At 46.0% G+C, this 20,123-nt stretch overlaps 1 protein-coding gene across 4 annotated transcripts in view; it reads right to left on the bottom strand.

Moving 5' to 3' along the window:
* Positions 1–17,346, bottom strand: part of KLHL3 (kelch like family member 3) — a 71,816-nt gene extending 54,470 nt beyond the window's left edge. Inside the window, exon 1 of one of the 4 annotated variants that reach the window (XM_077326751.1) lies at positions 17,129–17,346. In XM_077326751.1, the coding sequence (XP_077182866.1) occupies positions 17,129–17,142 (14 nt within the window). In that variant the 5' untranslated portion in view covers positions 17,143–17,346. Of the gene's footprint in view, positions 1–15,987; positions 16,165–16,463; positions 16,487–17,128 lie in introns of those variants that run through there. The other 3 variants (XM_077326748.1, XM_077326749.1, XM_077326750.1) reach the window with 3 other exon arrangements.
* Between the last annotated feature and the right edge of the window lie 2,777 nt (positions 17,347–20,123).

Raw genomic sequence — 20,123 nt, 5'->3', positions numbered from 1 at the left:
TACCCAGCTTGCTGGGGGGTAAAACGGTAATGACTGGGGAAGGCACTGGCAAACCACCCCGTATTGAGTCTGCCATGAAAACGCTAGAGGGCGTCACCCCAAGGGTCAGACATGACTCGGTGCTTGCACAGGGGATACCTTTACCTTTACCTTTATTTTATCTTTTATAGTTTATCTAATCATTTTAAGATCTGTTCGGTTATGTAACCCCATGGCCTATTTTATTTTGTTGAAATTTTAAGCCCTATTTCTATATATTTTATACATATTTTATGCCAATAAAAGGTTACTGACTGATATAAACCCATATATGCATGTGTAGCTCTTGCTACTACATTACATGGTACAGAGTATGCTGTGCCCAGTTAGTTTTATGGGGGAATTAAAAGCTTAGTTGATAAAGGATGGGAACACATCTTATTATGACATATTATGCCAAAATGACATATTATGCCAAAAACTGGAGGGGGGGTGTCTGCTAATTTTATCAGTGAAGGATCACAGAAAGTGGTGGTGTTAAGCCCTTTCCTCATTATGAAGGGAAACTATGCCATGATAGCTGTCAGCTCTGCGGGGGGAGGGGGGGAGGGGGGATTCTGTATCATACTTGTATGTCCCACAGAAACTAAATAGCCACTTAAAGAGATTATTTATATCAGGAAAACACCATAGGGAGAGGAAAGAATAAAATTGCCTCAGACTCCACACCACTTCCCTACCCACATTAACAGATCAGCTCACAGCTACATTAAAGGAGAGAGGGGTATTGAAAGATCAGTCACGGATATCTTGGCATAAGGCCCATTGTGGTAGCCCATTACAGGAAACGCATGACCCTTGGATCCAAAGTAGCCTTTCTGGTAGCTGATAAGAACAGCGTCAGTTCAGATTTGGCCTTGTTTGGCAAAGGCAGCCATTTTGGGTAAAAGCCACCCAGGTGGTTATAATTTTGAAATGGCAGTATTTAACATGTTTAAATTGTACACAATTTAAATAATAAAATGTGCATGTGACAAAGAGAAAACATTAAAACTAATAAAGCACAGTTCAAAAAGTGAATAACTAACGCAAGGATTCCTGAAAATGTGATCTAAAGCAGTAGTCCCCAACCTTTTTCAGGCCGGGGACCGGGGGGGGGGGGAGGGAGGGAGGCCCGGGGACCAGGGGGGCAGAGAGGGAGAGTGGCACTCAACAGTGGGCACAAACATGCAGGCGCGGATCTGCCGTGGCTGCGTGTTTGTGCCCGCACCTCCCCCCGCCCAGTTCAGTGCTCGCCAGTGGGCACAAACACGCAGGCGCAGAGCTGCCGTGCCTGATCCTGCTGGTGAGCGCTGCAGAGGGGGGAGGCACGGGCGCAAACCTACAGGCACAGCAGCTACACGCCTGCGCTCACTGGTGACCACTATAAGGCAAGCGCCGCTCTCCTTCTCCCCCCCTCCAGTCCCCGGGCTTCCCTCTCCCCTAGCCTTGAGCGATTCAGCTGCCAAAGCAGCTGACCACTCACAGCACAGTGAGCACCGCACTGCGGGGAGGAGGAAGGCATACCCACGCCTCCCTCCCCTTCGCCGCAGCCCATAACTGAGGGCTTCACGGCCCGGTACCAGGCCGCGGCCCAGGATTTGGGGAACACTGATCTACAGGATTATCCCATTCATAATGAGGATGGAAAACAATGTGTGACAAGAAGTAATCGTAATTAAAAAAAAAAAAACATCACCAAATTAGGGTCCTCCCTGGCCACCATGGAGGGGGGTGTAAGGTTATCAGATTCAGGTTGGGAAACTTCTGGAGGTTTGCAAATCGAGCCTGGGAAGGACAGGGAACTCAGTGAGGTACAATGGCAGAGAGTCCACCCTCCAAAGCATCCATTTTCCCCAGGGGAACTGATCTCTAGTCTGGAGATGAGCTGTAATTCCAGGGTATCCCTAATCAATGTAGGGCTAACTGTAATTTTGAAAAGTTTCAATAGTAATATCTATGATTTATGTTTATCATCTTAATAATGATGACTTCTTTGCAATGTGAGATTTTCAAAATCACACTCACAGCAAAACAAAAACAGCAACAAACAAGCCCAAGCTTTAGGACTGCATAGCAGATCAATCATGCAGCAGCAACAGCATTTCAAGGAGGGATTGATGGGGCGATTCATCCGTATAAAAGAATTAAAAAACTTCACACAAAAGACTGCGACAGAGCGATCAGCCTCATGTTGCTAACTATGCTGGCATTGCTCAGCACAGGTGTCCCACTTGGTACTTGGCCATCTGAAGGAAATTTCAGCAACTTTATGTAACTGAAAGGAAGGCTAGCTCCCCACCCCACTTCACAAACATGCTGTCAAGAAAAAAAGGAGAAAATTTTAAATTCAAATGCAAGTTGCCAGTTCTGTACAATAATTTTTAAATCTTTTCTCTAAAAGTTTTAGAAGATCATCTTACATTCAGGGCTGCCACCATTTCAGATTAATACAGTAATTCAGTTCTGGCCCAGAGCATGGTTATCCAACGGAATTTCCACACTTCTGAAGGTAGCAGAATGAGTTTGGTGTAGCGGTTAGGACTGTGGCAAGCTGGGTTTGATTTCCCGCTCCTTCACATGCAGCCAGCTGGGTGCCCTTGGGCTCTCCACAGCACTGATAAAGCTGTTCTGACTGAGCAGTGATATCAGGGCTCTCTCAGCCTCACCCACCTCACAGGGTGTCTGTTGTGGGGAGAAATATGGGAAGGCGACTGTAAGGTGCTTTGAGACTCCTTCTGGTAGAGAAAAGAGGCATATAAGAACCAACTTCTTCTTTTATTAGGTTTATTCAGCTGAGGTAACCTTTGTCTAGAAGACCTATTGTTCTTGGAGATGTGATAATTCAGGAAGATGTTCTAATGGCAGTCAAAATCATATATATTGGATGGATAGACACAGTGTAAGAGGTATGGTGAAAAGATTTATTGAGAGACAAAAGAAAATGCAGATAATTCCCAGGACCTGTTTCTCAGCTGGGGGGGGGGCAGGAAAAGGGGCTGCTTCCAAACAGGTGCAACCATTTAAAATGATTTGAATCTGGTCTCAGGAATATTCATCAACTGCCAGTCACAAAGCCTCTTTTTTTTCCAGAGAGACAATTACAGAACTAGGCATCTAAATTCTATTATCTACAAACTCATGAGTGTAGCTGTTGTTGCTATGCACAGCCCAGAGTATATTGCGGCCATTCAGCTTCCCACTCGCTTCAGACCCAAGTGGTTCAAGTGCTGAAACAGAGATGGCAGCCAAGGATGGCTTTCTTATGGGAAGAAGGCTTAGCTTCATCCAGGCTCATGAGAGAGGGTGAACTCTTGTCAGGCATAGTCGTCTACAGATGACTCTATAGAAATGGATAGCACCTTACTTGACATCAATTCAGTAGTTACTGTCTTCAGTCTTACCCATTATACTCAACCCTATTCATTTATTTATTTATTTTTCAATTTATAGATGCCACTCCCGAAACCAGTCCAGCTCGTGGGAATGAAATAAAAGAATAAAACACAATATCAACACTTTGCTTATCTTATAATTGAGAAAGAGCCTCCTGGGTGGAGACTGTCCGGGGCCTGTCGAAACTGTCCAGACTTTACTTCCTGTCCCTGAGGCCAATCAAAACGCCCACAGCTTGCTGTGTGCCTTCTGATTGGCCAGCCCCACTCAGGCCCGCCCCCACCTTCATTTCACTGTTGGATGTTGCCGGGGATGGAGATGGGCTTCTGGGAGCCTCCCAGGGACAGCAGGCAGAGGTACCTGCCTGCCCCAACCTGGCCAAGCCTCAGAGGTTTGGCTAGGCTGGCGCAGGCCTTGAGCCCTTCGGGGGGGGGGCAAAGGAACTGCCTGAACCAGTATGGCTGGGGGGGGGGGTGAGAGAGACAGACAGAGACAGAGAGAAGGCAGCACCAACCCCCGCTGCCTGCCTTGGGGCTCCTGCGCCTACCCTGCCTGCCCAAATTTAACAGTGGGTATGGGGGGTGAGTGTGTGTGTGAGAGAGAGAGAGAAGGCAGCTAACTCCCCCCCCCCCTTTCAGGCCTGCTGTGAAGGAGCCTCTAACAGCCCCAAGAGCAATGCAGAGGAGTCTGTGGGCATATTTGTGCTTCCTTTTGAGCGGGGAAAGCTTTCCCCTTCTGCCATACAGTTGGCTGACAGGGAGGCCACAGAAAAGCCCCTTTTCACTTAAAATACTGCTCTAGCCGGCCTAGCTGCTGGAGGGAAGAAACAGCCAAGCCATGTGTTTTTCTTCTTTGTGACTCTCTGCAGATTTGAGGCCTACTGCACAGGGTCGTTGTGCAGACAAAACTGGATGCTGTTGCGGAGGATCTTTTGTCTCCTGTTTCATCTGCACAACGACCCTGTGCAAAAGGCCTCAAGTGTTTCAACTCAACAACAACCTGTATGGGAGGCCTTACATGTTTCTTCTCTACAACAACCCTGTACAAACTCCAAAGCAGCCCTTTCTGCCTGGGGAACTGATCTTTATCCTCTGCATATGAGTTGCAATTCCAGGAGCTCTCCAGGCCCCACCTGGAGGTTGGCTAACCCTGAGTCGGAAATGTTCCTGGAGGTTTGGAGGTGGGACTTCAAAATCGTACAATGCCTCAGAGAACCAAAACCCTTCAAAATAACCATTTTTGCCTGCAGAGCGATCTATAGACAATGGTAGAAGCTTGCAGGCTGTGGTGAGGGGGGGGAGTGGTGGAGGTGTGTCCCTCCTGGGCTATGGGCTTTGGCCTGCCCTTACCAGCAATTGTTCGTATTTTGGGGCACAGACAGACAAGCATCGGTCCTGCAAGTCTAGAAACTGCAGGAAGATCTAAATAAAGAATATTTACAGCCTGAAACTGTAAATAGTGAACAAGTAAATGGCTGAAGAGACATGGGAACTAAAGTTACTTTTTTCAAGCTTCCCCTGGTAAATAAAACACAGTATTTACCAGGAAGTTCCTGTGAACTCAAAGGCATAAGTGGCCCAGAATTTCATGTGGAGTTAGCTTTACAGGAAAGTAGACAGTGAGACTTTGGGGGAAACTAGGTGATCCACTTTTATTAGGCAATGACTTAGCCTTGCGGACAACAACAGAGATTGCAATTGCCAGCAGTATGCCTCAGGCTTCAGAAAGGCAGCCATCACTAGGCAAGCAACCAAGGGGGTTCTGGGATGTGTGTGAGAGGAAAGAGCTTTCTCTTCAGCCTGACTTCCTGGAGATGAGGTGTACTTCCATGGGATTCTCAGACCCCATCTGGAGGCTGGCATCCCTAAACCTCAGTGAGATACGATGCTACACACTCACCTCTCTAAAGCAGCGGTCCGCAACCTTTTGGGTGCCACAGACCGCTGCTCTGGAGTGGGGGGAGAGGGCGGTCGGGGGCCCGCGCACGCGCGGCAGCCCCAGCACAAACGCGCGTGCGCAGACTGCTGCAAACGTGTGTGCGCGGCAGTCCGCACATGCACGTTTGCACCACTGCCATGCCGGCGGCCGCGGCTCCCCCTCCCGGCCCCTCCGGGCCGCCAGCAAATCAGCCGCCAAAGCGGCTGATTAGTTTGCGGCTCGGCAAGCTACTCTTCCTCCCCCTCCCGAAACAAGAAGCTGGCCGGGCCGCGAGATAATCGGCAACTTTGGCGGCTGATTTGCTCGCAGCCTGGCGAGCTTCTCGCTTCGGGGGGGAGGGAAGAAGGAGCCGCGGCCTGGCGCCAAGGCCTTCACGGCCCGGCATCGGGCCGCGGGCCGCTGGTTGGGGACCACTGCTCTAAAGCAGCCATTTTTGCCTGGGGCGCTGATCTTTATAGTCTGGATATGAGCAGCAATTCCAGGAGATCTCCAGGCCCCACCTGGAGGTTGGCTGTCCCTGGTATGAACATATTCCTTGAAGTCTGGAAGTGGGATCCCAAAAGCCACCTAGCACCCCCTGACCTATTTCAGGTCAATAAAACATTGCAGAGGAGGTAAGTTTGCCAGATTGGTGTAGGTTCATGTTCTGGAATTCCACACTACCTAGGTGTACATAAACCTGACTTGGGTCAAGACTGCTGTGCACAGAGAGACCTCCTCTTAGGGTTGCCAGCTTCCAAGTGAGACGCTCTATCCCACCTCCCTCACAGGTAATTTGCTATGGGGAGAGGAAGGGAAGGCAACTAAAATGCTTTGAGACACCTGGATCCTGTTGGGTAACTGTGGCCCATTCCCAGTTCTCTCAGACCTCTCACAGCCTCACATCCCTCACAGGTTGTCTATTGTGGGGAAAAAGTGAAAAGGTTTTTGTAAACTGCTTTGAGACTCCTTTGGCTATTAAACAGCAGGGTACAAAAATTCAACTCTTCTTCTTCTAAGGAGCAACCATGAAAGGAGCATGTAGGCACATAACATTTTACCAGCAATAAAAAATATGGAGAAAGGAGCAGCAGGGTGGACACCTGTGTACTGTGACTACCCCATGTGGATTAGGGCACGGGGACATTTCCGTGTCTGTGGCCTAATTCACACAAGAAGGGAAATGAGGTTGAATGCAGAACTGGGAGGAATTGGTTGCCATGTAATCTCCCACTAAAAAGAGTTTCCAGTGTGATTTTCCCTTCACGTATCTGAAGACATGGCTCTGGAAAGCTCATCTGTAACCACACTGCCACAATTCCCAAAGGTCAGTCCTCTCCCACATTCAACGAACATTTAAAACCACAGGTTCTTGACAGCCATCTCTCCAGACCCATGCCCTCATTTGTCACCATGCCACCACAACCTCCCACACAACACACACATTCAACCCCATGCCCATATAGACTGGACAACTCCTCCCCTTCCTCTTCCAACCACTGGGCTCCAGCGCACAACGGGCTTTGTCCCCTAGTGACATTATACAAATACAGTATGGCCCCTCAACAATAACAATAACCAAAATGGGGGGAAATAATCTAAAAATCCACCCCTCCCCCAAACCATCCCCAATAGCCACCCTCATCATCAGGAGAGAGACTATGCCCAGATATCAAAGGCAGTGTCCCCACAGGGCCTCTATAGGAAGGGACCCAATCTTCCAGGCCTAGCCTCAACCAAATGCCTGGAGGAAGAGCTCTGTCTTACAGGTCCAGGCCGCAGATGGCCTTAAAGTTAAGAACTGAAGCCTTGAGCTTGAGCCTTGAAGCCAATGGGTAACCAGCACAGCTGCCTCAGCATAGGCTGGACATGGGTTCTCAAATGCGTCAGCAGGTATAACAAGTTGGTTTCTTGCCAAGTGCAGTGAAACAGGATGCAGTAGTCCAATGAATTGACACTGTTTGAAGTAGGTTATCACAAAACCAACCTGAAGAACATGAGAGAAGTGAGGCATAGGTGTGAGATTTAAAGCGACTCAGCCAATACAGCTGCCTACAAATTGACCATTTCTGAAAATCTGGTGGGAAAAAAATCAGAGCAGACTGTTAACTTCCTTGATATCATAGCTCCAATTATCTCCCATACCGCATGTGGAAAGCTAGTTATTCCCATCAGTCACTTTGACATGAAGACAGTTGTTCCACACAACCATGAAGAAAGAAACTCAAAAATAGTTGCCCATGTATGAAATGCTGCATCCTACAGGCTGCTGCTTGAGAATCCTGATCAGAACCAACTGTTCTAATGTTACAGTCCCTGCCTGACATTTCATTTGTTCTGCAGACTCCCACTGAGCAACTGTGGCTGGCCTCTGGCACTGGAAAGAAATTCAAATTAAAACTGAACTGGAACTGAAGAAGGAGCAATTTCATGAAAGTGTTTGCCAGAACTGAAAGGAATCCTACCTCCCAGTAATTTCAAAGATCATTGTGAAAGGGCTCAGAAAAAATCAGACCTGCAGAAATTAATTTATAAGAAGCATGACATTCATGCATCTTTAGCAATGTCAGCATACATGACTGGCATCATCTTGTGTCAAATATGCAATCCTTGATAGGTCTAAATTATTTATTTATTTATTTCAGTATATTTATAAGCTGCCGCTCCCAGCGGCTAGCATAAAAATTCTAAAATACAGGGTTAAAACTGCAAGATATAATACATTAAAAACAATAACAACTTTCCTCACCCACTTGACCCCCACCCCCAGCTGCCAACACCCAACAGATGAGGATGCTACTCAGATGGGGAGTTGGGGAAGCATTAGAAAAGGAGGAGCTTACAATGACACCTCAGCCTGGCCTCAGCCAAAAGCCTGGCAGAAAAGCTCCATTTTGCAGGCCCTGCAGAACTCCATTTGTTGCTGCAGGGCCCGCAGCTCTTCTGGGAGCTCATTCCACAAGGAAGGAGCCGGGGCCAAGAAGGCCCTGGCTGAGGCCAGGCAAACCTCATGCAGGCCAGGAAATCACCAACCTGTAGGTATTTGCAGAGCAAAGCTCTCTGTCAGGGGCATATGGAGTCAGGGGCATATGGAGTCAGGGGACAGTCCCTCAGATACACTGATACGCCTCTTGTGGCGCAGAGTGGTAAGGCAGCCGTCTGAAAGCTTTGCCCATGAGGCTGGGAGTTCGATCCCAGCAGCCGGCTCAAGGTTGACTCAGCCTTCCATCCTTCCGAGGTCGGTAAAATGAGTACCCAGCTTGCTGGGGGGTAAACGGTAATGACTGGGGAAGGCACTGGCAAACCACCCCATATTGAGTCTGCCATGAAAACGCTAGAGGGCGTCACCCCAAGGGTCAGACATGACTCGGTGCTTGCACAGGGGATACCTTTACCAGATACACTGGGCCCAGACCATGGATGGCCTTACAGGACAAAACCAGAACCAGAACCTTGAACTTGATCCGGAACTTAACTGGCAACCAATGCAGCTGCTTCAGCACAGGCTGAATGTGGGGTCACTACAGTGTTCCAGCTAAAACCTTGGCAGCCATTTTTTGTACCAGCTGTAGTTTCTGGGTCAAGGACAGGGGAAGGCTCGCATACACTGAGTTACAGCAATCTAATCTGGAGATGACTGCTGCATAGATCACTGGGGACAGAAAGGATGCTAGTAGCCTCGTTTGGCATAGATGGAAAACACCAGCTGAGCTACTTTTCATGACCTGGACCTCTATAGACAGAAGGGTCCAGGATCACACCCAAATTCCTGACTGTGTGCAAGGTCTTTAGATGCACACCATCCAGGCTGGACAAGCACGCTTCCTCCTCCAGACCCTTTCTACCCAGCCACAAGAACCTTCATCTTAGAAGTATTGAGTTTCAAACAACTTTACTTGAGACAGACCATCACTGCTTCCAAACAACTGGCAAATTATTCTGGGGTGGGACTGGGGCAGCTGTCCATCAAGAGATAGAGCTTTTGAAGAGAAAAGTGACTGCCAAACCATCAGCATAGGAAAGGGAGGGTCGAAACAGAAAAAATGGATGCAAAAAAATATTTGTTTAAAAAAAAGCAGGACAGAACCACTACTGTCACTACAAAAATCAAACCTGAAGAATATTCATCCCAGTATTACTTTAAACACAACTGTTCATGGCATTCCCATGAAAATGTTGCAAGGAAACAACAACGCCTCATTACTCTTTCTTGCATGTGCTAGTCGCAGAACTGGGCCATTTGTGGAATAAAACTAAAGATCACACTGAAATATAACATGAGCTTTCAAAAATTTCAAAGACACATTAACTTACTATCAACATCAAGCAGAAGGGAGCTCAAGCAGTGGTTAAACAAATAGCAAATAGTACCTTGAACTGATGTATAGCCACAACAATGATAACATGTCAGCAAGTGAAGAGATGGAAGTGCAACTTTCACAAGGTAGATCAACTGAATAGATTTCACCAATGACGAACAGGCACTATCCTGTGTAGCACTCACAAGACTGCTTACTTGGGGGACAATTTCTAAGGAACAGACAGATTCCCCACCCCACCCCACTTAATCCACATGGGGCTGGAATCAGAGAAATACATGCTGAAACCTCACTGGATTACTCTTCTATAGGTTCAGGTCTTTTTTCCAGTAACTGATTCAACATAAATAGATGTAGGTGTTCTGGAAACTGTTCCTGTCAAAAGAATAAATTGCTAATGCACATGTCTGTATTCATATCTAGGTCAGCATCACAGATTACGGTACAAACTATGTAGTGCAAACTCAGTATGATAACATATGTGTGCACATCATCACAGCTGTTAATGCTGAGGTCATTAGGGCTACTCATCTGATTTCTCATTTTGACTTTTGGCAATGTATGCAACAATGTATTCAAAGTTCATCACCTGAGTAGTCATTTGGGCAAATTGCCAAAGGAATACCAACAAGAAACAACCATGTCATTATCTGTTATATTTGCAGTTCCATAATGTTGTCAGAAAGAGCAAAATTCTTGGGATGGAAATAATATTCACTGAGGGTATCTATATGAGCTTAGTCAGCCTTTACATTAGCAGGACTATTTTTTTTCCTTCAGCACTTCTAGCCAGTAGTCTAGAGCAGTGGTCCCCAACCCCCGGTCCGGCGACTGGTGCCAGTTCGCAGATCGGTTTGTACCGATCCGCGACTCCTCCTCATCCTCCTTCCTGGCTGCTGCGTCGGGGGCTGCCCTGCCACTCTGCTGCCGGCTTACCTTTGGTGCTCTCCGTCAGCTGCCATGGATGGGGTTCCCCTCGGCATGGCACTGTGCAGCTGCTGCTGGCAGCGCCCCCCAGTGGACAGCGGGAAAACAAGTGGAGCAAGGACTCAGGCAGCGGTGACGTCCCTCGGCAAAAGTCTACCCCCGTCCGGGCCTCAGTAAAATTGTCAATCGTTGACCGGTCCCCGGTAATAAAAAGGTTGGGGATCACTGGTCTAGAGTTATTCAACCATCAAAAAATACAAGAATTCTTAAATCAGAAATACAATTAATATTGTTGCACTCAGAAATTATTTTAGTCGATTTTATTTCTTCCACTTTTAAAAATACTCAAATCAACAAACTTCTCTCTAATTCCCTGCATATACTGTGCTTGGAAACATGGATACATAGACCATATCCTGGCAGTCTCTCTCGTCCACCATTATTATTTTTCTAAAATAACCATAAGTTTATAGAGAAATTGTTAAATGGTACACGTTTTAAGTAAATTAATACCAGCTAACATCAAGAAGCCCAATTAAAAGTGAAGCCCTTTCTATTGTATCATCTAATACAAAATAACTGTTCCATCCTTATCCATTGTTGTGCCTCTATATATTTGTGAAACAGCCTGGGGGTGGAACGTGTCCAGCTGTCCAAGTTGGAATAGGACCAATCAGGATGCAGCTGGCTGCACCCTGATTGGCCTTGCCCCTGCAGCTCCCGCCCTCTGTCCCTGGACTCTAGCCTCTTTGCTCTCAGATGTGCCTCAGTGCCAGAAGCCAGCATCAGGTAAGGGGAAAGGGCCCTGGGCAAAGGGTCTTGGCTTGCTAACTAGGGCCTTCCGGCCTGCTGACTGCCTGCTAAGGAGCTCTGTCCTGGCCCTGCTAACAAGCTGCCCAGCCCCCACCCGCCCCACTTGATCTGGCTGCGAGCTGTGGCCCAAAGCCACCTTAAGCTGCCTGACCAGGGGCCAAGGGAGGGGACCCTTTCAAAGCCCATTCTTAGGAACAGGCTTTGCAGCTAGTTTTGACATGCAAAACAATCCTGTTCTGTTCATGTCACATGAGAATAAAGAAGATCGGAGTAACTCATTTTCTAGATAATGAGAGATTACTAATGAACTTTTCTTTTGGCCTCAGCTTTGTTTCTGGTCAGCAGATGTAGTTAACATACATATCATGGCTCCAACCCCCTCTCCCTATAAATCTGGTTTAATGTATCTTAATCTCATTCATTTACCTACTATTTGCAATGGACAAAACTAAAAAATGCAAAGCAGAGACACTCAAGCTTGCTACTACACCACATGTATAACTTGAACACAATGAAAATACTCACTAGGGAGAGATCTGTAGTCAGAAAGCTTCCCTTGGAAAGCAATGAAGCCTCTCTCTGATTAACTAACATCAAGCAGCACAAAGCAGTAATGCTTACCAGCCTGCCTGCCCATAACAAGCTGTATGTTACTGGTTAGAACAAAGCAAACTCTTTGCCTAGAAAAAATGTGCCAGTTTCTTCTTAGCTTCATAGGACCAAAGGTTGTCATGCCACAGGTGCCACTGTCTATAATGTACCAAGAGTAGTTCCTACAACACCTTGGGAAACTGGAAGTATTTGGTAATTCAAGTGATCCAGGCCTTGTAAACCTTTCTCATCTTCCCTCTCTCTCACTTCCACTGGCAAGGTTGGTCCCTGCCAAGAAATTACAAGCCTCTTTTTTACTTACATTATTCTGTAAAGAGCCACCAAAGGGTTGGGGGAATATTGTACCTAAGAGACTAAGCTATGAACCAGGAAATCCTTGGTTTGAATCTCTACCATGAACGATTAGACAAGCCACTTCCCTTCAGTTGAACTCACCTGTCCCTGCCCTATGGTGCACAATTAGAGGAGGAGGATAATTAATAATAATAATAATAATAATAATAATAGCCTACCTTTCAGAGCTCCTGCAAAGGAATACAAGAATGTTTCTGAAGTGTTCTGAACACTTTGCAGAGCTACATAAATGCTATCACTATTATTATGTATGTTATGTTAACAACACCGCACAGCACAGAAAAACCAAGAGTCCTGATCTCAGGTTCCAAAGTGAGGATGCATAGTGTCCTGGAGATTCTAAAACCCTTTTTCCATCTCCAGGTTACTACCTGAAAGTAGAAGAATGCATCTCTTCAGTTCATCCCACCTCCTCTTCCAATCCATTTCCTGGCTGCACTGCCATTAATTTCTCACAAACTTGTGCAACAGGAAAAACCTGGGCATGTTTACTCAGAATTACAACTTCTTCATAAGTATTCTCAGGATCTTAGCCTATACTTACAAATGTCCCATGGTACTGCACAGACACTAAATCTGTTGTTTTTAACTCCAAACACAGGAGCAGAGATCTGCCTCTCTCTGACAGTTTAGAAGACAGCAGGAAATTACCTCAGTAATCCAGAAGCCCTCAAAATATTTCCATCCCAAAGTTTTAAGTCCGCTAAGGGTTTGATTATCCTCTTACCTTCTAGTACTTTTTATACTTTCAGTTTTCACAAATTCCATGTTCATCGTTCATCATCCACTGGATTTTAAGCAATGGGCTTGGTAGGACCATATCTTACGGTATGGCATACTGTCCCCAATAACCAGTGGCACCCCTTAATAGTCTAGGCTTGTGTCCAAGACAGGCACTGCCAAAAACCTGCTGGGCCAGACTCCATCTTCTTCTCAGACACAGGTTCGACATGACAGTTGCAGCTTGAGACACACATCGATATCCTTGCTCTCCCCCACTGTATTGATGATTAAGTGGCTGGCAGAACTGTGTTTGCCTAGGAGCTCCTAGACAATTTCCTTTAACTACCTCCATAGATATACCCATTGACATGATAAGTCCTTTTGTATGGATACATTAACACCCATCTCCAGACCCGCCTAGGCCATTTCTCAACTTCCGACCCATGGAAAATTCCATCATGTGTGCACCATACTCCCATCACACCCCCATCATGAGCTCAGTATAACCCCCTCTCCCCCAAAACCTATAAAAACTCTGACTTTGCAAAAGTCAAAGTGTTCTTCTGATTCGGGACCCATTCAGATCACCCTATGCGCTGGCCATGTTGACTCATTCTCTGACCTCTCTTCTCTACAGGACGATAAATATACCTACTGCAACTCTCTTCCCCCTTTATTTTCCTATCCCCTCGAATGCTAGTGTGCTAGATATATTTGTTATTTCCCTTCCAATAAAGATTTCACTACAACTACTTGTTGACTGCCTTGAGTTCTAAAGGGTGTAATTACGTCATAAATGTTGGCAAACAATCCATTTTGCTACATTACTAAACTACTTACAAAGCAATTCTCCACTGCTGAATATATACGTGTCTTGGGACATGTGTGTATGTGTTTCTAGTAACAGAAAGCTCTCTTATTAAATGTGATCCCTGATCCCAATCCTCCGACTCATCTACGGTGGCTGCCTATTAACAAATATACTCAACTAAGCATGTTTGTGCTAACCTTCAGAAACCCAAATAGTCTGGTGGAAGAATCAAGGTAAAGCTTGTGGTAAGATTGGAACCTGTGGTGATGCTCATAATGGAATGCCCTCTCTTGGAAGACACATTCATTCTCATTATGGTTTAGAGTTCTACAAGGTGTGCAGGAAAGGCTTTCACCTTTTCTTTTCTTTTTAAAGACAGTCACATTTACTTTCTCTGCCCTCACCTTCTTTTGTGTTTTTAATATATCTATAATGATGTTTTAATTGCTCAGGTCTGATTGCCAAGATTTTAAATGTTGTTCAATGATGTTGTAATATGTTGTTACCCACACCAAAAGTGTTTTAAATGGGGGGGGGGGAGATAGGTCCCACAAATTTTTATGGGAACTATTTCCACATAAACATCATAAAGTTAAACATTACACTGGAAGCAGAGCTCCTTCAAATCACCTGACTATAACCAATGACTGCTGCAAGACGGATTACCTTCTGCCTTGTCTTCCTACTTCTGCCATGTGAAGAAAATCCTTAAAGTTTCTCCCTCCACCAGACCCCGCCTTCTCACATTACTTTGGTTCGCAATGTGAAAAGGAAGTAGTCAGTATATCCTGTTTTCAGAGCAGCAAAACTGTTGGGTGTTTGTTTTGGTCACTGCTTCAAACAGTTTTAGCCCTAACACAATGAAGTCACAAGCCACAAAACAAAACAAAAAAACATTTGTACTTTGTCTAACAGGAAACACTGATGTGACCTCCAACTACAATGTATATGTAGGGAAAACAAAATCACCTTAGTTCTGTATCACAGAAATGGTAAGTGAACAACACAGTCCAAAAGGCAAGGCTACTTTACAGCGTATCAGTACTGTTATTGTTTGCCTTGTCATCCATCATAAGTTTCAGGTCACTGATTTTTCTCCCTTTTCCCTTGCTTTAAAGGATGCATATGTAATAGCCTCACAATGGATCTGTAAATGTTTTACATTCTTGTTAGTTTAAGTGCCATGGAAACTGCCAGCATGAGCCAATTAAGATTTAAAAGATCTGAAATCAGCCACCAGAAAAAGAATCTAAGAGAAAGTGGAAATAGTACTTTGACTTCACCACTGAACTGCAGATTCACTTTCTTTGTACCGCTATATTAAGGTGGGTAGCCATGTTGATCTCAAGCTGCAGAAGAAAGTCTGAATCCAGTGACACTTTTAAAACCAACAAAGTTTAATTCTGGGTATAAACTTCATTTGCAAGCACACTTCTTCAGAGTTTATATGTACATAACAGATTATCAAGGATTAATATGGATTATCATGGGAGAACAGTACACCACGTGATGGATCACGGCAACAGCCCAATTATATCAAACCCTACCATAAGTTACCCCAAGACAAATAATTTGGCCATGGTTATCCATATCTAATTATATCTAGGATAGACTACTGCAATGTGCTCCATGAGGGGAGGCTTTTACAGACTGTTTATAAATTTCACTTGGTGCAAAACACCACAATGTAGTTGTTTGCAGGTACCTGTTTAACATGCCAATTTTTTAGCAGTTTCCTTGGTTCCCTATTTTCTTCCAAGCACAGCTCAACAGGCTAGTTACAACCTATGAAGCCTTATATGGTCCTAGGCCAAGATATCTGAAAGACATCCTCTTCCAGTTCCTCTTTACCTGAAGCCCTGCAGTTAAGACCATCATCAAAAGTCCTGCTTTGTATGCCCTACTGGCTGAACCTCTTACAGCAAGCTCCACAACCAGTTGCCGCCACGCCCCCCCCCCCCGTGAGATCACCCAGATTACGGAATTTCTCCTTTAAAGCCCACCTTTACACTTGTCGCAGAAGAGATAGTTTATATATATACATAGCTGAGTGAGCAAAATAGCACTACAATAAAATAGGAGTGAGACATTGTGTACCATTTTGACGGAAGGGCGGAAAACAAGCCTTTTAAACAAAAATAAATACTGCATCTTCAAAGAGAGAGCATGGAGATGAGAGAACATCAGGAAGCCACAGGCTGCTGCCATACTGCCGCTACTTCACTGCCTGAACGTTGAAATATTCCCAACCATGAATCCCAAGATAATTCAGTCAGCAGCTGCAGCCATGAAAATCCCAGGTGCAAGAATAGCTTTTCTGGCACCCTTCGCCAGGAAAGCAGATTGCCTGAATCAACCCTGGGTTACTTTAGTAAAATTCTAATGTGTTTCTATAGCAACCTCTGGGGCTACTCCCACACATGCACTTCCTGCCCTTCCGAGATTCACTAAACCCATAACAAGTCCGCCTTTCACCTATGCTACGGCTGTGCGAAGGGATCCAAGAGGCATGTGCCTGCGGATTAGAAAGTGAATTCCACCACGACCAGGGAGGGGAGAAGGAAAGTCCGTACTAGCCTCAGCCGTCCTGAGTGTAATCACTGCTCTTGCATTGTGATGCCTGGCTGGTCACTGCCTAGCGCTCTCTTCTCCGCTTCCAGATTGCTTTTATGGAAACTCAAAAATAAGCTTTCCAGAAGTTCAAAGCCTCGCCCCGGCGAGAAAGCGGCATTTCCACAAACGGCTGGCTTTTCAAACAGAAGTTCCATCTGAGCTACAAACAAGTGCAGGGAGCCCCGGGTCAGCAGCCAGCCGAAGGGCTTTCAATCGTAAAAACAGAGAGAGAGGGAAACGGAAGGAGGGAGAGACTTTAAAGCAGAGGCCATCGGAGACAGGAAGTAGAGGGGCGATCTGCAGAAGTGATGATGAGAATGGGGTTCCCCTGGCGAAGGAGCCCTTGGAAAGCCGCACGCAGGGAGAGGAGCCCAGCATGACAGCCTCCTCGGGAGCAGGGGGCTGGACCGGGGAGGGCGGGGTGCGGCCGCGGACAGAGACTGGGAAAGACACGTCAATAATAACCCGGGTGGTCGGAAAGGTGACAGTTAACTTCGGCGGGATGCTAATGAACCCGGCCAAGCTGTCTTCCTCGGCGGCAGCAAGCTCGGAATGCCCTGCCGTCCCCTCCACGCAAACACAAAGGCGCCGACACACACACGCATGCTTCGCGGTCAACACAAACCTGTCGTCGTCCATTGTGAGCGGCTGGAGGGCAGCTTGAACTCCGCATGCACCCTTCGGACTCCCAGTCCTCCCTCTGTCCGCCCGGAGCCGGGGCCAGCAAGCTGGGAGAATTAATCAGCGTCTGTGATTCAGCATGGCTGCAATCGGAGCCCCCTTCCGAGCCGCAGCGCTGCTTCCTCTCACTCCTTCCTAAAGCAACAGCAGCGGCTTAACGTAGCAGCAGCAGCACGCTCCTTACCCAGAGCTCCCCGCTGCCGCTCTTGCTCCAGCCTCGGCAGCCCACTCCCTACTCTCGCTCTCTCTCCTCCTCCCGATCCAAGCTTGCTACTCGGTCTCCTGGCAACAGCAGCTGTGGGCATAGGTACATCGTACCACCCCAGCTGCCGTGTTTGCCCCGTGCATCCTCCTCCGGGCTGTCTAAAAAACAAGCACACCAGCAGGGATTTAGCAAACCACCGCAAGGCGAGGGGAAGAGCCCCTCTTGCTCCCAGAACGGGAACCTTTCCCAAATATTTATGTGCATTGCATCGCTTATGTGGATTCCTGGCCAAAGGTTCACAGGAGGCAGCACAAGACCTTGACACAGACACTTCTTAAAAGTTGTATTTCACTTTACCTTACAGCTACCACAGTGGCAGCATCAGAACAATGGTCTTCAACCCATGGATTGGCTCCCTCAGATATATCTGCTTTTTAGAAAGAGCTGCTGCAAGCGTGAAGGGATAGGGAGCAAGGGCACTAGGCCACACCAAAGGCAGCAAGAAGGCCTGGTCTTAAGCTGGTGAAAATGTATTTTTATAGGAGGTTCAGAGACACCCTTTGCCCTGCATCACTCTGTGCCTGCAAGTTAGGGACAGACACCCTTTGCAGATGTACTCAACACTCTGGGTCTTCCTGTCATGTCGCTCTGATAGCACATGCCTGTGATGTCATGTGACTTCCTGTCACATGCTCGTAGTTCATTATCACCCATGCTATCAGTGGTGGAAGGTAGATGGCTGCTCTGGAAAGGATGCAGAGTATTGTGTTAGAACAAAAAGATTTAGGAAGAGGTAAGTACTGCAGGTGTTGTTAGGAAAATGTTACTTGGGAATGGAGAGCCTGTAGAAGTAGTATATTTTGTGAGCTGCCTTGAGTCTCAGTGAGAAAGGAGGGCTGTTAAAGGTGCATAATTACGATAGAAAATAAGTGAGTACCCCATCTAATTGTGTTTAAAACACCTTTTTCTGTCTAAAAGATTATAGCTTCCATTTAAAGAATACGTACATTGGCTTTAAAAAAAATGTGGCTGTGTGTCCCCAGAAGTAATTCCAAATTTCATATTCTTTTCCTAGTCCAATTCTGTTTCCCCAAGCCTTCCTTTGACTAGTGGAGTATATACAGCCACTCAAGGTCTTTCCCGAGTAGGCCTACTTAGAGATACTGCAGCCCACTAATTACCTCAGATTTTGTTCCTGGAGTTTATCTGTCCCGAAAGTTTTATTCAAGGTATAAACGTACGTGCACATTTCTCAGATACAGTGAAATAAGACATCCTCCACCATTACATGTAGTTAGAGAAACTAATATAAGGTTGAGGATGTCTAGTTTCACTGTATCAGAAGTGTGCATGTGCACATAAGCTTATACCTTGAATAACACTTAGTTGGGCATAAAGGTGCCATTGGACTCAAACTTTGTTCTGCTGCTAGGAATCGTGTCCCCCTGAACTCAAGGGGACTTGCATGAAAACATGTTTAGGATTATGTTCCTGGTGGAGTTTGGTTTACCAGTGACAAGCAACTTCAAACTACTAGTGATGGACTTGACAGCCAAGTTAACTTATAGAATCAGTTCTCAGCGCCAGAAATCAAGCCCAGAAATTGGTATACTAATGAACTTGTTTGCCAGGAGTAGTATTGCTAAAGAATGCTCTAAAATTCCTCCTGGCCCCTTTCTTGGACATCTTTAAAATGGACCAACATAGTTGCAGGGCCACCTCTCCTGCAATGTTCTCCCACAACATCTGTAATTTGAGCAAAGTCTCCTGAACATGCCACCCTGCAGATTAAAATTTGCAACTGCCTGCACATTCTCTGTATTGGCTTAAGCATTATGGAATGGCCTGCCTGAAGCTATTAGGAAGTCCCCCAGGACTCTATCATTTCACATATGGTTGCCAGCTCCAGATTGGGAAATACCTGGCGATGTGGAGGGTGAAGCCTGAGGAGGGTGGGGTTTCAAAGGTGTATAATCCCATAGTGCCTATCTTCCAAAATGGCCATTTTTTTCCAGGGGAATTCATCTCTGTCACGTGAAGATCAGTTGTAATTCCAGATCTCCAGCTACCACCTGGAGGCTTGGTAACTCTAGTTTCACAGAATGTGCAAAGCAAAAATGTTCAGGAGGGCAGTCTTATAAAGGGATCAGAACTACAGTATAATGGATTGGCTTAGGAGGTTGCTTCTACAAGGGACAGGATTAAAAGATACTGCAATGTTATGGTAACTTGATCAGCCTTTCTCAACTTTTTTACCATTGAGAAACTTCTGAAACATTCTTCATGCTAGAAGAAATCCCAGAAGTGAAGCAATCATGCAGAATATGGTTGGGAGGGATAGCTGTATACACACCCATCCATGGCCCTTCCCCTTCCCACTCCTCCAGGGCCATCATTGGGAGGCAGGTCAGCATAATCATATATCACCCAATAAATGTTTACAAAATTTTAAAAACATATAGAAAAGTAATTAACTCCCACCCATTCAGGAAACTCTTCCAGGGCCATCAAGAAACCTCAGGGTCTCACGAAAACCTGCTTTAGATGGTCAGGTTGCCTTCTTTATCTGAATTCCTTTGTTAATTACAAATCTTGGCTACTTGAATTGTTTTATCATATTTTATAATCCATCAGCTCTTTGATTTAATTGGGATCATGCTGCTTTATATTTTGGATGCCATTAAAGGTTTTGTATTGTATTGTTGTTAATTGGAGTCTTTTTTAGATTTTGTAA

Source organism: Paroedura picta, chromosome 3, assembly GCF_049243985.1.
Source record: "Paroedura picta isolate Pp20150507F chromosome 3, Ppicta_v3.0, whole genome shotgun sequence".
NCBI classification, from domain to species: Eukaryota; Metazoa; Chordata; class Lepidosauria; order Squamata; family Gekkonidae; genus Paroedura; species Paroedura picta.
The sequence above is the reverse complement of the archived record's forward strand: the minus strand, read 5'-3'. Positions and strand labels throughout refer to the sequence as shown.